This window comes from Rhinoderma darwinii, chromosome 2, assembly GCF_050947455.1.
Source record: "Rhinoderma darwinii isolate aRhiDar2 chromosome 2, aRhiDar2.hap1, whole genome shotgun sequence".
NCBI classification, from domain to species: domain Eukaryota; kingdom Metazoa; phylum Chordata; class Amphibia; order Anura; family Rhinodermatidae; genus Rhinoderma; species Rhinoderma darwinii.
Window position 1 is genome coordinate 39,586,074 of NC_134688.1, and position 17,765 is coordinate 39,603,838.

A 17,765-nucleotide genomic window follows, 5' to 3' on the forward strand; every position below is an offset into this window, starting at 1 on the left:
TGTCTGCAGGGCATCGTCACGCAACAGATCAAAAAAAGGAATCCAGTAATGATCGGCGTGATCTAACATGACTTGAAAGGGTGGGTAACACTTACCTCCAATTCTGCATTGGACTTTCCTCCTTGTGTGTGTTTTGTCTGTGTGCTTCCCCTTCTGTAGGTCTTGACCTGTCCTTTCCCTACTTTTGTTTACCGTCGGCCGTCTCCTGCTATGGCACTCCCGAGACTAGTGGCAACCATAGAACTGTTACCTTGGGCCATAACAGTGAGAGTGTACAGCCCTGCTGGAATGTAGATAGGGAGGGCTGTATGATTGACAACTGCTACTTATTGGGTCTCCTTCCTTCACAAGAATCTGAAAGTTTAATTTATGCATATTGTTTGGAAAGTGGTGTGACAACGTTAAGCTTGTAGTCACCGTAGTATTACCCTATTAACATCCATATAAATATAAACCGATAGAATACCAACGAACAGGATACAATAAAACGTAGTGCTAAGAAAAGATAACCAGTAAACTGTAAAGCATAATTGCCAGCTATATTGCATGCACTATATTGGATCCTAGGTAATGACCAAGATATACTTGGTGCATCGATCAATAATTGACAAGAGACTAAACCAAGAAAATATGATCGACTACGGCACACAATAATGAAAAAAATATATAAATTTTATTAAATAACAAACATGAGACAATTTAAAAGATGGAAATGAGGAATAAGTCACACAATAAAAAGACGTCGCATCAATCAAAAGGTCGGATATGAGTGTTGTGTCAACATGTAAGCAGTTTACATTATAGCAGCAATAGGGAACGCATATGATCACAGAGGAAACCGTGTCCGGTTGAGATCACAGCAAGTAAGAGCCAGACATGTCCAAGAACAGCAATATGGTCAGTACAAAAATGAGGTACTAGTGATTGTAGCGATCTCTGCATAAGTGTGAGAGATAAGTATGGATCGCAGGAAGTTTAGATACACGATGTTACAGGACAGTGTAACATATCAACAAATCTTTGGAATCAACGGAAGGTAACCAGAGATGATGGACAAAACAAGGCAATAGCTGCTAGACAGAACAAAAGTTATGAAACATACCGGTGGACATGATGGAAGTGTGAGATGAGACGTCTGGACCCGACGCGCGTTTCGGCAACTGCCTTCGTCCGGGGTTTAGGGTCAGACTACTTGTGCCCAGCTATATGTAGTACACAGAACGTGTATTTGATTAGTTAATTAGTTAAAACAGTGAGGGAGGAGGTAGCATGAACAGGGTGGAGGTAATCGGCGTCTGATGCGGGGTACAAAGATGGCGCTGCCCCACTTCCTGTACCACGTCATCAGAGAGGATGTGAGGTGGCGAGGACTGACCACGCCCCCCCCACATCCTACTCCAATTGCAGACAGCGGTCGGAAGAGGCCAGAGCCACTCCCCCCCCGAAAGTATGTTGTTACAGATTGTAAACACCATCAGCGCACAGCCACCCATGATACATATGCCGGCAGTGTGTTGGACGGGAGTGATGTGTGAATGAGTAATACAACGAACGTAGGTGTAAAACAATATGACATGAGTGGGACGATCTGGGAGGAAAGTGAAGCGGATTGCCTGAGATGTGTGGGTGCAGAGATAAATGAGTATATGCAAACATAAAAAAGTGATGATAAGTAAGAATGTGTGGGGAGGATAGCAGTGAAAAAATACGACAGTTGAAAGTGAAAATGATATAGTGAAGTGGACGGGCAGTGATGAATAAAGAGTGACTAAGTGAAGTTATGCAAGGATATTGATGCTTGAGTAAGAAGATACGTACAGCATAAAAGTGTAAGACGGTACCAAGAAAATAATTCTGGGGCCGATGATGTGAGTGAAAATGATGAATAATAAACACAGGTACAAAAAATGGAACAGTGAATTGATGTGGGAAACGTGTACAAGAGAAATATTAAATAAGGGAGGAACTGCCCCTAAACAAGGAACTGTGATGTAGCGTGTGTTAAGTACATATAACACAATCTTATAAAAGAAATAGAGGTTTGTACTTATACAAATACCTTATACGACCACACATATGAGGTGCATATTGTATTTGACGGAAATGCAATCCTATATCACATGAAGAGAACATACTAAAAATAGTGCATATAATGCCTATACGTGAGGAAACATATACCACGTGTATGAATAAAGTGGCTGAAAATGTTGTTGCAAAGCTAACATTGTATATACATATATAAATAGAAAGATGGTAATAAAACAATGAAATATACTATATTTATATTTAATATTAGAGTCGCAGCAAAAAATGATGTATACATAAACACAGACAAAACGTACAAGATTCAAATTCTCGTTCTTATTTTCTTTTTTGTTGAGAAGTTTTTTTGACTGAAGTCCAATCGGTGACCTCCTAATCATCAGGAAACAGCATGATTCTGTGTACAAAAATGAGCAGAAAGAGGGTAGTTAGTACTAAAAAGTGACAACGGAAATGAGGGAAGGGTAAAAACCAAGACCCACAACAGGAGTCAATGGCTACAAAAATGGAGCATAGCTCAGAGATTCATTTAATCCATGTGGAAACATTGTCCCAAGAGTCCAGATCCAGCGAGTCTCGCATTGTGCGAGCTTTTGTTTTATGGCCCCACCTCTCATGCCACATATGATGTGGTCAATTCCCCTCACCTTTAATTTAGAGGGGTCGCAGGAATGATGCATTTTGAAGTGCCGGGCCACAGGTTTCAAGTTCTCCAAGTTCTCTGCCCCCGATGCCCGTTTTATGTCGGCCATGTGCTCTCGTACACGAACCTTCAACTCTCTGGAAGTGAGACCAACATAAATTTTTGGACAAGGACAAACCGCATAGTACACGACAGCTTTAGTGGTGCATGTGATGGAGTGAGTGATATTGAAGGTCTTACTGCCAGAGGCATCGGTGAAGGTAGTGGCTTTATCTACGTTAGGGCACGCGACACATTGTCCACAAGGCTTGCAACCCCATTTTGGACCCTTGGTCCCGAATGGATATTTTGTTTTTGTTGGGTCATAATGGCTTTTGACAAGATGGTCTTTCAGATTTTTAGATCGTCTGGCTGTGACGCTAGGATATTTCGTAATAAATCTGTCTAAAGTGGGGTCAGTCAGTAAGATCGGCCAATACCTCTTTAGGATTTCTCTCATTTGTGGCCATCGGGAATGATACCCAGTAATGAATCTTACCTGACTGTGTTTGTCTGGCCTTTTCTTGGGAAATAATAGGTCATCCCTGGGTGTACGTTTAGCCCTTTGATAGGCTTTTTTAATGGATCTCATGCTGTATCCCCGTTCCAAAAAACGGTCTTTGAGGTCATTTGCCTGTCTCTCGAATAATGAGTCAGAAGAACATATCCTCCTTATTCGTAAGAACTGTCCAATGGGGATCGCTTGAATAGTCTGTGAAGGATGAGACGAGGAAGAGTGTAGCAATGCATTAACGGAGGTCTCCTTCCGAAACACATCACTATGAAGAAAACCCTGTTCATCTGCAAAGATTTTGACATCTAGGAAGTCCAAGCAGCTGGGATGTGCTTTGTAGGTGAATTTTAAATTTTCATCATTTTTATTCAACCCAATCATAAATGAATCAAGATCAGCGTGTGTACCCTTCCAGATGACCAGGATGTCATCAATGTAACGGGCCCAAAGGAGGACCCGTGCCATTGAGTCACCCCGGTCATCTGAGAAGAGATTCCTTTCCCACAGCCCCAGGAAGAGGTTAGCGTAGGATGGTGCACACGCTGCCCCCATGGCCGTTCCCTGGAGCTGTAGGTAGAAACAACCATTAAACACAAAAAAATTATGTGTTAGGATGTACTCAAGCATCTGGACGATGAATGAGCAAAGGGGTTTTTCTAGTTCTGACATTGAAAGGAAGTATTTGACTGCCCTTATCCCAGCTTCATGCTTGATGCACGTGTAGAGAGACTCTACATCGATGGTAACAAGGAGCATGTCACTGTCGATGCTGACACCGCTGATCTTTTGTAACAAATCGGCCGTGTCACGAATATAAGAGGGTAGGTTGATAACTAAATTTTTGAGATGGAAATCAATAAATTTGCAAATCCCCTCAGTGAGGCTACCCCTACCTGAAATAATAGGCCTTCCTGGTGGAATTTTTTCATTTTTGTGGATCTTGGGTAATAGGTAAAGGGTTGGTATGGTGGGTTCATCAGTTGAAAGTGCCATGTTTAGTTCTTTCGAAATGATGTTGTCTTCTACTGCCTGCAGAAGTTTGACCTGTAATTCTGATCTAAAGGACGACAGAGGGTTGAAAGTTAATTTCTTGTAACATTGTTTGTCCCTTAGCTGTCTATTCGCCTCTGCCTCATACATAGTACATGGCCAGACCACCACATTTCCCCCTTTATCCGCCGCCTTGAATATTACATCATTGATTTTTTGTAATTGTTTGAGGCTGTTTCTCTCTGAGGGGGTTAGATTGTCATCTTTGATGTACCTTGGAATATTCCAAAATTCTTGGGTCACTGATTTAATAAAAAGATCCACCGCAGGGCACAGGCTAAGGGCAGGAAACTTCTTAGATTTAATGCGAATGCATGCTGGAACATTACCTGCATCGGTCTTGTGCTCATCTAACAGGTCCTCTAGTGCTTTAAGTGCCTGTTGTTCCTCTGCTGTTGGGAAGAATTCGCTGTCCACTGGTTTGTCAAACCATTTTTTGAAGATGAGCGAGCGACCAAAGATATGTAGGTCTTTCACTGCAGAGAACATGTCAAAACCAGTGCTTGGTGAGAACGTCAACCCCTTAGCTATTAATTCTAAATCAGTATTAGAAAAAGTATGTGTTGACAGGTTGATTACCTTTAGGCGGCTGCTCTGATCCCGTACATCTGGTCGCTTTCTATTGGCCACTTGTCTTTGTGCCAGTTTCCTTTTTGGACGGGTATTAAAATTGGGTCTATAAGGCATATTATCTGCTTCACTCTGGGAGGATACAGAGGAAATTGAAGGAGTACGGCTACGACCTCCTGGGACCTGATTTCTTCTCCACCTATATACTTTATTATTTTGGAAATCTCCAATGTCTCTAGAGAATTTCTTAGATTTAGTGTCTTGAATATCTTTTTCCCATTCCACAAATTGGGCATCAAGATTATATTTAAATTTGGACATATTGTCTGCAGACATTAGTGGGAATAATTGGGCCTGGACACTTTCTATTTCCTCATCCATAGATAATATCATTTTTTGGTTAAGGTCAACCAAGAGCTCCATGAATTTCCTGGAGCTCTGGTTGCATACCTCTTCCCATTTAGAGGTGAACTCTTCTTCAAAAATTGGAAAGGATGGGAAAATCTGGATTCTCAGACCCCTTGGGACAAGATTTCTCTGGATATAATTTTCCAGAAAGGTTTTGTTCCACCACACTTTCATGCGGCGGTGTAACAAATTTGTGTATTTACTCTGAAGCTCACTGACATTTTTGCAAACATTAAAACCAAATATTGGGGACTCATCATTGAAAACCTGTTCCATCTGAGAACGCCAGGCACATTCCCTGGCTTTGTAATCCATAGGACCCGTGGTATTGGGCTCTGTGAGAACACAGAAGAAAAATAGATATAAACCGATAGAATACCAACGAACAGGATACAATAAAACGTAGTGCTAAGAAAAGATAACCAGTAAACTGTAAAGCATAATTGCCAGCTATATTGCATGCACTATATTGGATCCTAGGTAATGACCAAGACAGGGGCGTAACTAGGAAAGACTGGGCCCCATAGCAAACTTTTGACTGGGGCCCCCCCCTCTGCTGGGTATCACACAACCCCCCCCCCCCCTTGTAGATAGTGCCTCCCTATAGATTCCACCACACAGCGCCCCCCTATAGATAGCACCATACACAGCCCCTGCAGATAACGCCATACAGCCCCCCTGTAGATAACGCCATACAGACTCCCTCTGTAGATAACGCCATACAGCCCCCCTGTAGATAACGCCATACAGCCCCCCTGTAGATAACGCCATACAGCCCCCCCTGTAGATAACGCTATATAGCCCCCCCCCCCCAAAAAAAAACGTCCTATAGTTTGTCCTACAAAAGACATGCATCCCCTATCCACAGGATAGGGGATACATGTGTGATCACTGGCAGCGATAAGGAGAACGGGGGACCGAAAGTCCCCCGAAGTTCTCCATGACTAACCTCGGACTTCCGGCGTCTGCGCAGTTCAATAAAAATGAAAGGAGCGCTGGTCACGCATGCGCACAAGCGCGACCGGCGCTCCATTCATTTCTACGGAGCTGCCGACACAGACCCCGGAAGTCCGAGGTTTGTCATGGAGAACTTAGGGGGGACTTTCGGTCCCCCGTTCTCCTCATCGCTGCCAGCGATCACACATGTATCCCCTATCCTGTGGATAGGGGATACATGTCTTATGTAGGAACAACCCCTTCAGTGGCGTCGCGCTGTAGCAGCCATAGCGGCTGCTAGCGGAGCCTGCGGCCATGGGAGGGGGCCGTGCCGGCGGGTGGCACGGGCCCCCTCATGCTGCAGGCCCTGTAGAAGTCGCTACGGCTGCTATAGCGGTAGTTACGCCACTGCGTATAAGTTTGTACGGCGTAAAACTACAGCTCCCAGCATGGCCGGAACAATGGTAAGGATATGCTGGGAGATGCGGTTTCACAAAAAAAATCCTATCACCATCATCTCGCTGCAGATCATACAGTGACTACAATACTGATTAGAGGCAGAATAAACATTTATATTAAGTGACTCACCGGTGACGTCTCAGATTCTAGTTCTTTTCTTCTCCCTCCGGTCCAGACCTCTATGATGGATTTCTCCCGGCCATGACCCATTTCTGCAGTTTTCCGTTTAGATGTCTTCAGCTTCTCACTTTTAAAACATTTCTGCACCTATAAAACGAAGTTAAAATTCTCAACACATCTAAATATAACTGTCACAAACACACAACATGTCCCCTGTAGATAGTGACCTACATAGAAGCCCCTGTAGATAGTGCCCACATATGGACTCCAGAGCTGCAAGGCAATAGTGCTAACCACTGAGCCACCGTGCTGCCCTACATATAGCTTCCCCTATAGTTAGTGCTCCACGTATAGCCCACCTCTGTATATAGTGTCTCACATATAGCTCCCCCTGTATATAGTGTCCCACATATAGCCCACCCCTGTAGACTGTGCACTACATATAGCCACCCTGTTGCTAGTGCCCCACAGGTAACCCACCCCTGTATATAGTGTCCCACATATAGACCCCCCTGTATATAGTGGCCCACATATAGACCCCCCTGTATATAGTGGGCCACATATGGACCCCCCCTGTATATAGTGGCCCACATATAGAGCCCCCTGTATATAATGGCCCACATATAGAGCCCCCTGTATATAGTGGCCCACACCCCCACATATAGAGCCCCCTGTATATAGTGGCCCACACCCCCACATATAGACCCCCCTGTATATAATGGCCCACATATAGAGCCCCCTGTATATAATGGCCCACACCCCCACATATAGACCCCCCCTGTAGCTACTGCCCCACATATAGACCCCCTATATATAATAGCCCACATAAAGATGACCCCCCCCCCCTCCCCCCCTCATAGATAATGCCATTCACATTTTTATGAGGGGAAAAAAAACAAAAACTTGACATACTCACATTCTCCGGTTCCCACGCTGTTCACTGGCGATGCAGACATGCTCTCTTCTGAGCATGTCTGCAGGAGTTGAACGAGCGTCCTCCAATGACGCTGATTGGCGGGGCAGAATGACTTGCCCCGCCAATCAGCGCCTTCCAAGCATGGAAGCGGCGCGATGATGTCATCGCGCCGCTAGCCAATCAGTGTCATTGTAAGGCACTGGATGGTCAGGCACGGAACATGCCCGGCCATTCATGTATTTGGCTGCCGCTAGCACTGGGGCCCCCTCCGGTGCTAGCGACACCTACAGGCATGAGATGGCCTGTGTAAGGCTCGGCGTCGCGGGCCCCACAGTAGCGACGCTACCGCTGTAGTAGCCATAACGGCTGCTAGCGGCGCCACCGGGCCCCCTCAAGCCCCGGGCCCCGTAGCAGCCGCTACTGCTGCTACCGCGGTAGTTACGCCACTGGACCAAGATATACTTGGTGCATCGATCAATAATTGACAAGAGACTAAACCAAGAAAATATGATCGACTACGGCACACAATAATGAAAAAAATATATAAATTTTATTAAATAACAAACATGAGACAATTTAAAAGATGGAAATGAGGAATAAGTCACACAATAAAAAGACGTCGCATCAATCAAAAGGTCGGATATGAGTGTTGTGTCAACATGTAAGCAGTTTACATTATAGCAGCAATAGGGAACGCATATGATCACAGAGGAAACCGTGTCCGGTTGAGATCACAGCAAGTAAGAGCCAGACATGTCCAAGAACAGCAATATGGTCAGTACAAAAATGAGGTACTAGTGATTGTAGCGATCTCTGCATAAGTGTGAGAGATAAGTATGGATCGCAGGAAGTTTAGATACACGATGTTACAGGACAGTGTAACATATCAACAAATCTTTGGAATCAACGGAAGGTAACCAGAGATGATGGACAAAACAAGGCAATAGCTGCTAGACAGAACAAAAGTTATGAAACATACCGGTGGACATGATGGAAGTGTGAGATGAGACGTCTGGACCCGACGCGCGTTTCGGCAACTGCCTTCGTCCGGGGTTTAGGGTCAGACTACTTGTGCCCAGCTATATGTAGTACACAGAACGTGTATTTGATTAGTTAATTAGTTAAAACAGTGAGGGAGGAGGTAGCATGAACAGGGTGGAGGTAATCGGCGTCTGATGCGGGGTACAAAGATGGCGCTGCCCCACTTCCTGTACCACGTCATCAGAGAGGATGTGAGGTGGCGAGGACTGACCACGCCCCCCCACATCCTACTCCAATTGCAGACAGCGGTCGGAAGAGGCCAGAGCCACTCCCCCCCCGAAAGTATGTTGTTACAGATTGTAAACACCATCAGCGCACAGCCACCCATGATACATATGCCGGCAGTGTGTTGGACGGGAGTGATGTGTGAATGAGTAATACAACGAACGTAGGTGTAAAACAATATGACATGAGTGGGACGATCTGGGAGGAAAGTGAAGCGGATTGCCTGAGATGTGTGGGTGCAGAGATAAATGAGTATATGCAAACATAAAAAAGTGATGATAAGTAAGAATGTGTGGGGAGGATAGCAGTGAAAAAATACGACAGTTGAAAGTGAAAATGATATAGTGAAGTGGACGGGCAGTGATGAATAAAGAGTGGCTGAGTGAAGTTATGCAAGGATATTGATGCTTGAGTAAGAAGATACGTACAGCATAAAAGTGTAAGACGGTACCAAGAAAATAATTCTGGGGCCGATGATGTGAGTGAAAATGATGAATAATAAACACAGGTACAAAAAATGGAACAGTGAATTGATGTGGGAAACGTGTACAAGAGAAATATTAAATAAGGGAGGAACTGCCCCTAAACAAGGAACTGTGATGTAGCGTGTGTTAAGTACATATAACACAATCTTATAAAAGAAATAGAGGTTTGTACTTATACAAATACCTTATACGACCACACATATGAGGTGCATATTGTATTTGACGGAAATGCAATCCTATATCACATGAAGAGAACATACTAAAAATAGTGCATATAATGCCTATACGTGAGGAAACATATACCACGTGTATGAATAAAGTGGCTGAAAATGTTGTTGCAAAGCTAACATTGTATATACATATATAAATAGAAAGATGGTAATAAAACAATGAAATATACTATATTTATATTTAATATTAGAGTCGCAGCAAAAAATGATGTATACATAAACACAGACAAAACGTACAAGATTCAAATTCTCGTTCTTATTTTCTTTTTTGTTGAGAAGTTTTTTTGACTGAAGTCCAATCGGTGACCTCCTAATCATCAGGAAACAGCATGATTCTGTGTACAAAAATGAGCAGAAAGAGGGTAGTTAGTACTAAAAAGTGACAACGGAAATGAGGGAAGGGTAAAAACCAAGACCCACAACAGGAGTCAATGGCTACAAAAATGGAGCATAGCTCAGAGATTCATTTAATCCATGTGGAAACATTGTCCCAAGAGTCCAGATCCAGCGAGTCTCGCATTGTGCGAGCTTTTGTTTTATGGCCCCACCTCTCATGCCACATATGATGTGGTCAATTCCCCTCACCTTTAATTTAGAGGGGTCGCAGGAATGATGCATTTTGAAGTGCCGGGCCACAGGTTTCAAGTTCTCCAAGTTCTCTGCCCCCGATGCCCGTTTTATGTCGGCCATGTGCTCTCGTACACGAACCTTCAACTCTCTGGAAGTGAGACCAACATAAATTTTTGGACAAGGACAAACCGCATAGTACACGACAGCTTTAGTGGTGCATGTGATGGAGTGAGTGATATTGAAGGTCTTACTGCCAGAGGCATCGGTGAAGGTAGTGGCTTTATCTACGTTAGGGCACGCGACACATTGTCCACAAGGCTTGCAACCCCATTTTGGACCCTTGGTCCCGAATGGATATTTTGTTTTTGTTGGGTCATAATGGCTTTTGACAAGATGGTCTTTCAGATTTTTAGATCGTCTGGCTGTGACGCTAGGATATTTCGTAATAAATCTGTCTAAAGTGGGGTCAGTCAGTAAGATCGGCCAATACCTCTTTAGGATTTCTCTCATTTGTGGCCATCGGGAATGATACCCAGTAATGAATCTTACCTGACTGTGTTTGTCTGGCCTTTTCTTGGGAAATAATAGGTCATCCCTGGGTGTACGTTTAGCCCTTTGATAGGCTTTTTTAATGGATCTCATGCTGTATCCCCGTTCCAAAAAACGGTCTTTGAGGTCATTTGCCTGTCTCTCGAATAATGAGTCAGAAGAACATATCCTCCTTATTCGTAAGAACTGTCCAATGGGGATCGCTTGAATAGTCTGTGAAGGATGAGACGAGGAAGAGTGTAGCAATGCATTAACGGAGGTCTCCTTCCGAAACACATCACTATGAAGAAAACCCTGTTCATCTGCAAAGATTTTGACATCTAGGAAGTCCAAGCAGCTGGGATGTGCTTTGTAGGTGAATTTTAAATTTTCATCATTTTTATTCAACCCAATCATAAATGAATCAAGATCAGCGTGTGTACCCTTCCAGATGACCAGGATGTCATCAATGTAACGGGCCCAAAGGAGGACCCGTGCCATTGAGTCACCCCGGTCATCTGAGAAGAGATTCCTTTCCCACAGCCCCAGGAAGAGGTTAGCGTAGGATGGTGCACACGCTGCCCCCATGGCCGTTCCCTGGAGCTGTAGGTAGAAACAACCATTAAACACAAAAAAATTATGTGTTAGGATGTACTCAAGCATCTGGACGATGAATGAGCAAAGGGGTTTTTCTAGTTCTGACATTGAAAGGAAGTATTTGACTGCCCTTATCCCAGCTTCATGCTTGATGCACGTGTAGAGAGACTCTACATCGATGGTAACAAGGAGCATGTCACTGTCGATGCTGACACCGCTGATCTTTTGTAACAAATCGGCCGTGTCACGAATATAAGAGGGTAGGTTGATAACTAAATTTTTGAGATGGAAATCAATAAATTTGCAAATCCCCTCAGTGAGGCTACCCCTACCTGAAATAATAGGCCTTCCTGGTGGAATTTTTTCATTTTTGTGGATCTTGGGTAATAGGTAAAGGGTTGGTATGGTGGGTTCATCAGTTGAAAGTGCCATGTTTAGTTCTTTCGAAATGATGTTGTCTTCTACTGCCTGCAGAAGTTTGACCTGTAATTCTGATCTAAAGGACGACAGAGGGTTGAAAGTTAATTTCTTGTAACATTGTTTGTCCCTTAGCTGTCTATTCGCCTCTGCCTCATACATAGTACATGGCCAGACCACCACATTTCCCCCTTTATCCGCCGCCTTGAATATTACATCATTGATTTTTTGTAATTGTTTGAGGCTGTTTCTCTCTGAGGGGGTTAGATTGTCATCTTTGATGTACCTTGGAATATTCCAAAATTCTTGGGTCACTGATTTAATAAAAAGATCCACCGCAGGGCACAGGCTAAGGGCAGGAAACTTCTTAGATTTAATGCGAATGCATGCTGGAACATTACCTGCATCGGTCTTGTGCTCATCTAACAGGTCCTCTAGTGCTTTAAGTGCCTGTTGTTCCTCTGCTGTTGGGAAGAATTCGCTGTCCACTGGTTTGTCAAACCATTTTTTGAAGATGAGCGAGCGACCAAAGATATGTAGGTCTTTCACTGCAGAGAACATGTCAAAACCAGTGCTTGGTGAGAACGTCAACCCCTTAGCTATTAATTCTAAATCAGTATTAGAAAAAGTATGTGTTGACAGGTTGATTACCTTTAGGCGGCTGCTCTGATCCCGTACATCTGGTCGCTTTCTATTGGCCACTTGTCTTTGTGCCAGTTTCCTTTTTGGACGGGTATTAAAATTGGGTCTATAAGGCATATTATCTGCTTCACTCTGGGAGGATACAGAGGAAATTGAAGGAGTACGGCTACGACCTCCTGGGACCTGATTTCTTCTCCACCTATATACTTTATTATTTTGGAAATCTCCAATGTCTCTAGAGAATTTCTTAGATTTAGTGTCTTGAATATCTTTTTCCCATTCCACAAATTGGGCATCAAGATTATATTTAAATTTGGACATATTGTCTGCAGACATTAGTGGGAATAATTGGGCCTGGACACTTTCTATTTCCTCATCCATAGATAATATCATTTTTTGGTTAAGGTCAACCAAGAGCTCCATGAATTTCCTGGAGCTCTGGTTGCATACCTCTTCCCATTTAGAGGTGAACTCTTCTTCAAAAATTGGAAAGGATGGGAAAATCTGGATTCTCAGACCCCTTGGGACAAGATTTCTCTGGATATAATTTTCCAGAAAGGTTTTGTTCCACCACACTTTCATGCGGCGGTGTAACAAATTTGTGTATTTACTCTGAAGCTCACTGACATTTTTGCAAACATTAAAACCAAATATTGGGGACTCATCCTTGAAAACCTGTTCCATCTGAGAACGCCAGGCACATTCCCTGGCTTTGTAATCCATAGGACCCGTGGTATTGGGCTCTGTGAGAACACAGAAGAAAAATAGATATAAACCGATAGAATACCAACGAACAGGATACAATAAAACGTAGTGCTAAGAAAAGATAACCAGTAAACTGTAAAGCATAATTGCCAGCTATATTGCATGCACTATATTGGATCCTAGGTAATGACCAAGATATACTTGGTGCATCGATCAATAATTGACAAGAGACTAAACCAAGAAAATATGATCGACTACGGCACACAATAATGAAAAAAATATATAAATTTTATTAAATAACAAACATGAGACAATTTAAAAGATGGAAATGAGGAATAAGTCACACAATAAAAAGACGTCGCATCAATCAAAAGGTCGGATATGAGTGTTGTGTCAACATGTAAGCAGTTTACATTATAGCAGCAATAGGGAACGCATATGATCACAGAGGAAACCGTGTCCGGTTGAGATCACAGCAAGTAAGAGCCAGACATGTCCAAGAACAGCAATATGGTCAGTACAAAAATGAGGTACTAGTGATTGTAGCGATCTCTGCATAAGTGTGAGAGATAAGTATGGATCGCAGGAAGTTTAGATACACGATGTTACAGGACAGTGTAACATATCAACAAATCTTTGGAATCAACGGAAGGTAACCAGAGATGATGGACAAAACAAGGCAATAGCTGCTAGACAGAACAAAAGTTATGAAACATACCGGTGGACATGATGGAAGTGTGAGATGAGACGTCTGGACCCGACGCGCGTTTCGGCAACTGCCTTCGTCCGGGGTTTAGGGTCAGACTACTTGTGCCCAGCTATATGTAGTACACAGAACGTGTATTTGATTAGTTAATTAGTTAAAACAGTGAGGGAGGAGGTAGCATGAACAGGGTGGAGGTAATCGGCGTCTGATGCGGGGTACAAAGATGGCGCTGCCCCACTTCCTGTACCACGTCATCAGAGAGGATGTGAGGTGGCGAGGACTGACCACGCCCCCCCACATCCTACTCCAATTGCAGACAGCGGTCGGAAGAGGCCAGAGCCACTCCCCCCCCGAAAGTATGTTGTTACAGATTGTAAACACCATCAGCGCACAGCCACCCATGATACATATGCCGGCAGTGTGTTGGACGGGAGTGATGTGTGAATGAGTAATACAACGAACGTAGGTGTAAAACAATATGACATGAGTGGGACGATCTGGGAGGAAAGTGAAGCGGATTGCCTGAGATGTGTGGGTGCAGAGATAAATGAGTATATGCAAACATAACAAAGTGATGATAAGTAAGAATGTGTGGGGAGGATAGCAGTGAAAAAATACGACAGTTGAAAGTGAAAATGATATAGTGAAGTGGACGGGCAGTGATGAATAAAGAGTGACTAAGTGAAGTTATGCAAGGATATTGATGCTTGAGTAAGAAGATACGTACAGCATAAAAGTGTAAGACGGTACCAAGAAAATAATTCTGGGGCCGATGATGTGAGTGAAAATGATGAATAATAAACACAGGTACAAAAAATGGAACAGTGAATTGATGTGGGAAACGTGTACAAGAGAAATATTAAATAAGGGAGGAACTGCCCCTAAACAAGGAACTGTGATGTAGCGTGTGTTAAGTACATATAACACAATCTTATAAAAGAAATAGAGGTTTGTACTTATACAAATACCTTATACGACCACACATATGAGGTGCATATTGTATTTGACGGAAATGCAATCCTATATCACATGAAGAGAACATACTAAAAATAGTGCATATAATGCCTATACGTGAGGAAACATATACCACGTGTATGAATAAAGTGGCTGAAAATGTTGTTGCAAAGCTAACATTGTATATACATATATAAATAGAAAGATGGTAATAAAACAATGAAATATACTATATTTATATTTAATATTAGAGTCGCAGCAAAAAATGATGTATACATAAACACAGACAAAACGTACAAGATTCAAATTCTCGTTCTTATTTTCTTTTTTGTTGAGAAGTTTTTTTGACTGAAGTCCAATCGGTGACCTCCTAATCATCAGGAAACAGCATGATTCTGTGTACAAAAATGAGCAGAAAGAGGGTAGTTAGTACTAAAAAGTGACAACGGAAATGAGGGAAGGGTAAAAACCAAGACCCACAACAGGAGTCAATGGCTACAAAAATGGAGCATAGCTCAGAGATTCATTTAATCCATGTGGAAACATTGTCCCAAGAGTCCAGATCCAGCGAGTCTCGCATTGTGCGAGCTTTTGTTTTATGGCCCCACCTCTCATGCCACATATGATGTGGTCAATTCCCCTCACCTTTAATTTAGAGGGGTCGCAGGAATGATGCATTTTGAAGTGCCGGGCCACAGGTTTCAAGTTCTCCAAGTTCTCTGCCCCCGATGCCCGTTTTATGTCGGCCATGTGCTCTCGTACACGAACCTTCAACTCTCTGGAAGTGAGACCAACATAAATTTTTGGACAAGGACAAACCGCATAGTACACGACAGCTTTAGTGGTGCATGTGATGGAGTGAGTGATATTGAAGGTCTTACTGCCAGAGGCATCGGTGAAGGTAGTGGCTTTATCTACGTTAGGGCACGCGACACATTGTCCACAAGGCTTGCAACCCCATTTTGGACCCTTGGTCCCGAATGGATATTTTGTTTTTGTTGGGTCATAATGGCTTTTGACAAGATGGTCTTTCAGATTTTTAGATCGTCTGGCTGTGACGCTAGGATATTTCGTAATAAATCTGTCTAAAGTGGGGTCAGTCAGTAAGATCGGCCAATACCTCTTTAGGATTTCTCTCATTTGTGGCCATCGGGAATGATACCCAGTAATGAATCTTACCTGACTGTGTTTGTCTGGCCTTTTCTTGGGAAATAATAGGTCATCCCTGGGTGTACGTTTAGCCCTTTGATAGGCTTTTTTAATGGATCTCATGCTGTATCCCCGTTCCAAAAAACGGTCTTTGAGGTCATTTGCCTGTCTCTCGAATAATGAGTCAGAAGAACATATCCTCCTTATTCGTAAGAACTGTCCAATGGGGATCGCTTGAATAGTCTGTGAAGGATGAGACGAGGAAGAGTGTAGCAATGCATTAACGGAGGTCTCCTTCCGAAACACATCACTATGAAGAAAACCCTGTTCATCTGCAAAGATTTTGACATCTAGGAAGTCCAAGCAGCTGGGATGTGCTTTGTAGGTGAATTTTAAATTTTCATCATTTTTATTCAACCCAATCATAAATGAATCAAGATCAGCGTGTGTACCCTTCCAGATGACCAGGATGTCATCAATGTAACGGGCCCAAAGGAGGACCCGTGCCATTGAGTCACCCCGGTCATCTGAGAAGAGATTCCTTTCCCACAGCCCCAGGAAGAGGTTAGCGTAGGATGGTGCACACGCTGCCCCCATGGCCGTTCCCTGGAGCTGTAGGTAGAAACAACCATTAAACACAAAAAAAATTATGTGTTAGGATGTACTCAAGCATCTGGACGATGAATGAGCAAAGGGGTTTTTCTAGTTCTGACATTGAAAGGAAGTATTTGACTGCCCTTATCCCAGCTTCATGCTTGATGCACGTGTAGAGAGACTCTACATCGATGGTAACAAGGAGCATGTCACTGTCGATGCTGACACCGCTGATCTTTTGTAACAAATCGGCCGTGTCACGAATATAAGAGGGTAGGTTGATAACTAAATTTTTGAGATGGAAATCAATAAATTTGCAAATCCCCTCAGTGAGGCTACCCCTACCTGAAATAATAGGCCTTCCTGGTGGAATTTTTTCATTTTTGTGGATCTTGGGTAATAGGTAAAGGGTTGGTATGGTGGGTTCATCAGTTGAAAGTGCCATGTTTAGTTCTTTCGAAATGATGTTGTCTTCTACTGCCTGCAGAAGTTTGACCTGTAATTCTGATCTAAAGGACGACAGAGGGTTGAAAGTTAATTTCTTGTAACATTGTTTGTCCCTTAGCTGTCTATTCGCCTCTGCCTCATACATAGTACATGGCCAGACCACCACATTTCCCCCTTTATCCGCCGCCTTGAATATTACATCATTGATTTTTTGTAATTGTTTGAGGCTGTTTTTCTCTGAGGGGGTTAGATTGTCATCTTTGATGTACCTTGGAATATTCCAAAATTCTTGGGTCACTGATTTAATAAAAAGATCCACCGCAGGGCACAGGCTAAGGGCAGGAAACTTCTTAGATTTAATGCGAATGCATGCTGGAACATTACCTGCATCGGTCTTGTGCTCATCTAACAGGTCCTCTAGTGCTTTAAGTGCCTGTTGTTCCTCTGCTGTTGGGAAGAATTCGCTGTCCACTGGTTTGTCAAACCATTTTTTGAAGATGAGCGAGCGACCAAAGATATGTAGGTCTTTCACTGCAGAGAACATGTCAAAACCAGTGCTTGGTGAGAACGTCAACCCCTTAGCTATTAATTCTAAATCAGTATTAGAAAAAGTATGTGTTGACAGGTTGATTACCTTTAGGCGGCTGCTCTGATCCCGTACATCTGGTCGCTTTCTATTGGCCACTTGTCTTTGTGCCAGTTTCCTTTTTGGACGGGTATTAAAATTGGGTCTATAAGGCATATTATCTGCTTCACTCTGGGAGGATACAGAGGAAA

General features: G+C 43.2%; 2 protein-coding genes across 8 annotated transcripts; both read right to left on the reverse strand.

The window, feature by feature from the left end:
- Positions 1-651: 651 nt before the first annotated feature.
- LOC142742112 (uncharacterized) lies at positions 652-5,729 on the reverse strand. 2 transcript variants are annotated; one of them, XM_075851557.1, is made up of 3 exons: positions 3,225-5,729; positions 2,691-2,823; positions 652-2,440 (listed from the first exon to the last, which is right to left on the reverse strand). In XM_075851557.1, the coding sequence occupies exons 1-2, from the start codon at positions 5,580-5,582 to the stop codon at positions 2,698-2,700; spliced, it is 2,484 nt and encodes an 827-aa protein (XP_075707672.1). In that variant the 5' UTR covers positions 5,583-5,729; the 3' UTR covers positions 652-2,440; positions 2,691-2,697. The 2 variants fall into 2 exon arrangements, with proteins under 2 accessions (XP_075707672.1, XP_075707670.1); XM_075851555.1 differs by having other exon boundaries at positions 2,691-5,729.
- A 2,497-nt stretch (positions 5,730-8,226) lies between these two features.
- Positions 8,227-17,707, reverse strand: LOC142742113 (uncharacterized). 6 transcript variants are annotated; one of them, XM_075851561.1, is made up of 7 exons: positions 17,623-17,707; positions 17,373-17,519; positions 15,444-17,050; positions 13,857-15,193; positions 10,799-13,176; positions 10,265-10,397; positions 8,227-10,014 (listed from the first exon to the last, which is right to left on the reverse strand). In XM_075851561.1, the coding sequence occupies exons 4-6, from the start codon at positions 13,864-13,866 to the stop codon at positions 10,272-10,274; spliced, it is 2,514 nt and encodes an 837-aa protein (XP_075707676.1). In that variant the 5' UTR covers positions 13,867-15,193; positions 15,444-17,050; positions 17,373-17,519; positions 17,623-17,707; the 3' UTR covers positions 8,227-10,014; positions 10,265-10,271. The 6 variants fall into 6 exon arrangements, with proteins under 6 accessions (XP_075707676.1, XP_075707673.1, XP_075707675.1 ...); XM_075851558.1 differs by having other exon boundaries at positions 8,227-13,176; positions 15,444-15,576; positions 15,978-17,050; XM_075851560.1 differs by having other exon boundaries at positions 10,265-13,176.
- Between the last annotated feature and the right edge of the window lie 58 nt (positions 17,708-17,765).

Excerpts from the sequence above, each read along its gene's own strand:
- LOC142742112 (XM_075851555.1), bottom strand. The coding sequence starts at position 5,582 with ATGGATTACAAAGCCAGGGAATGTGCCTGGCGTTCTCAGATGGAACAG.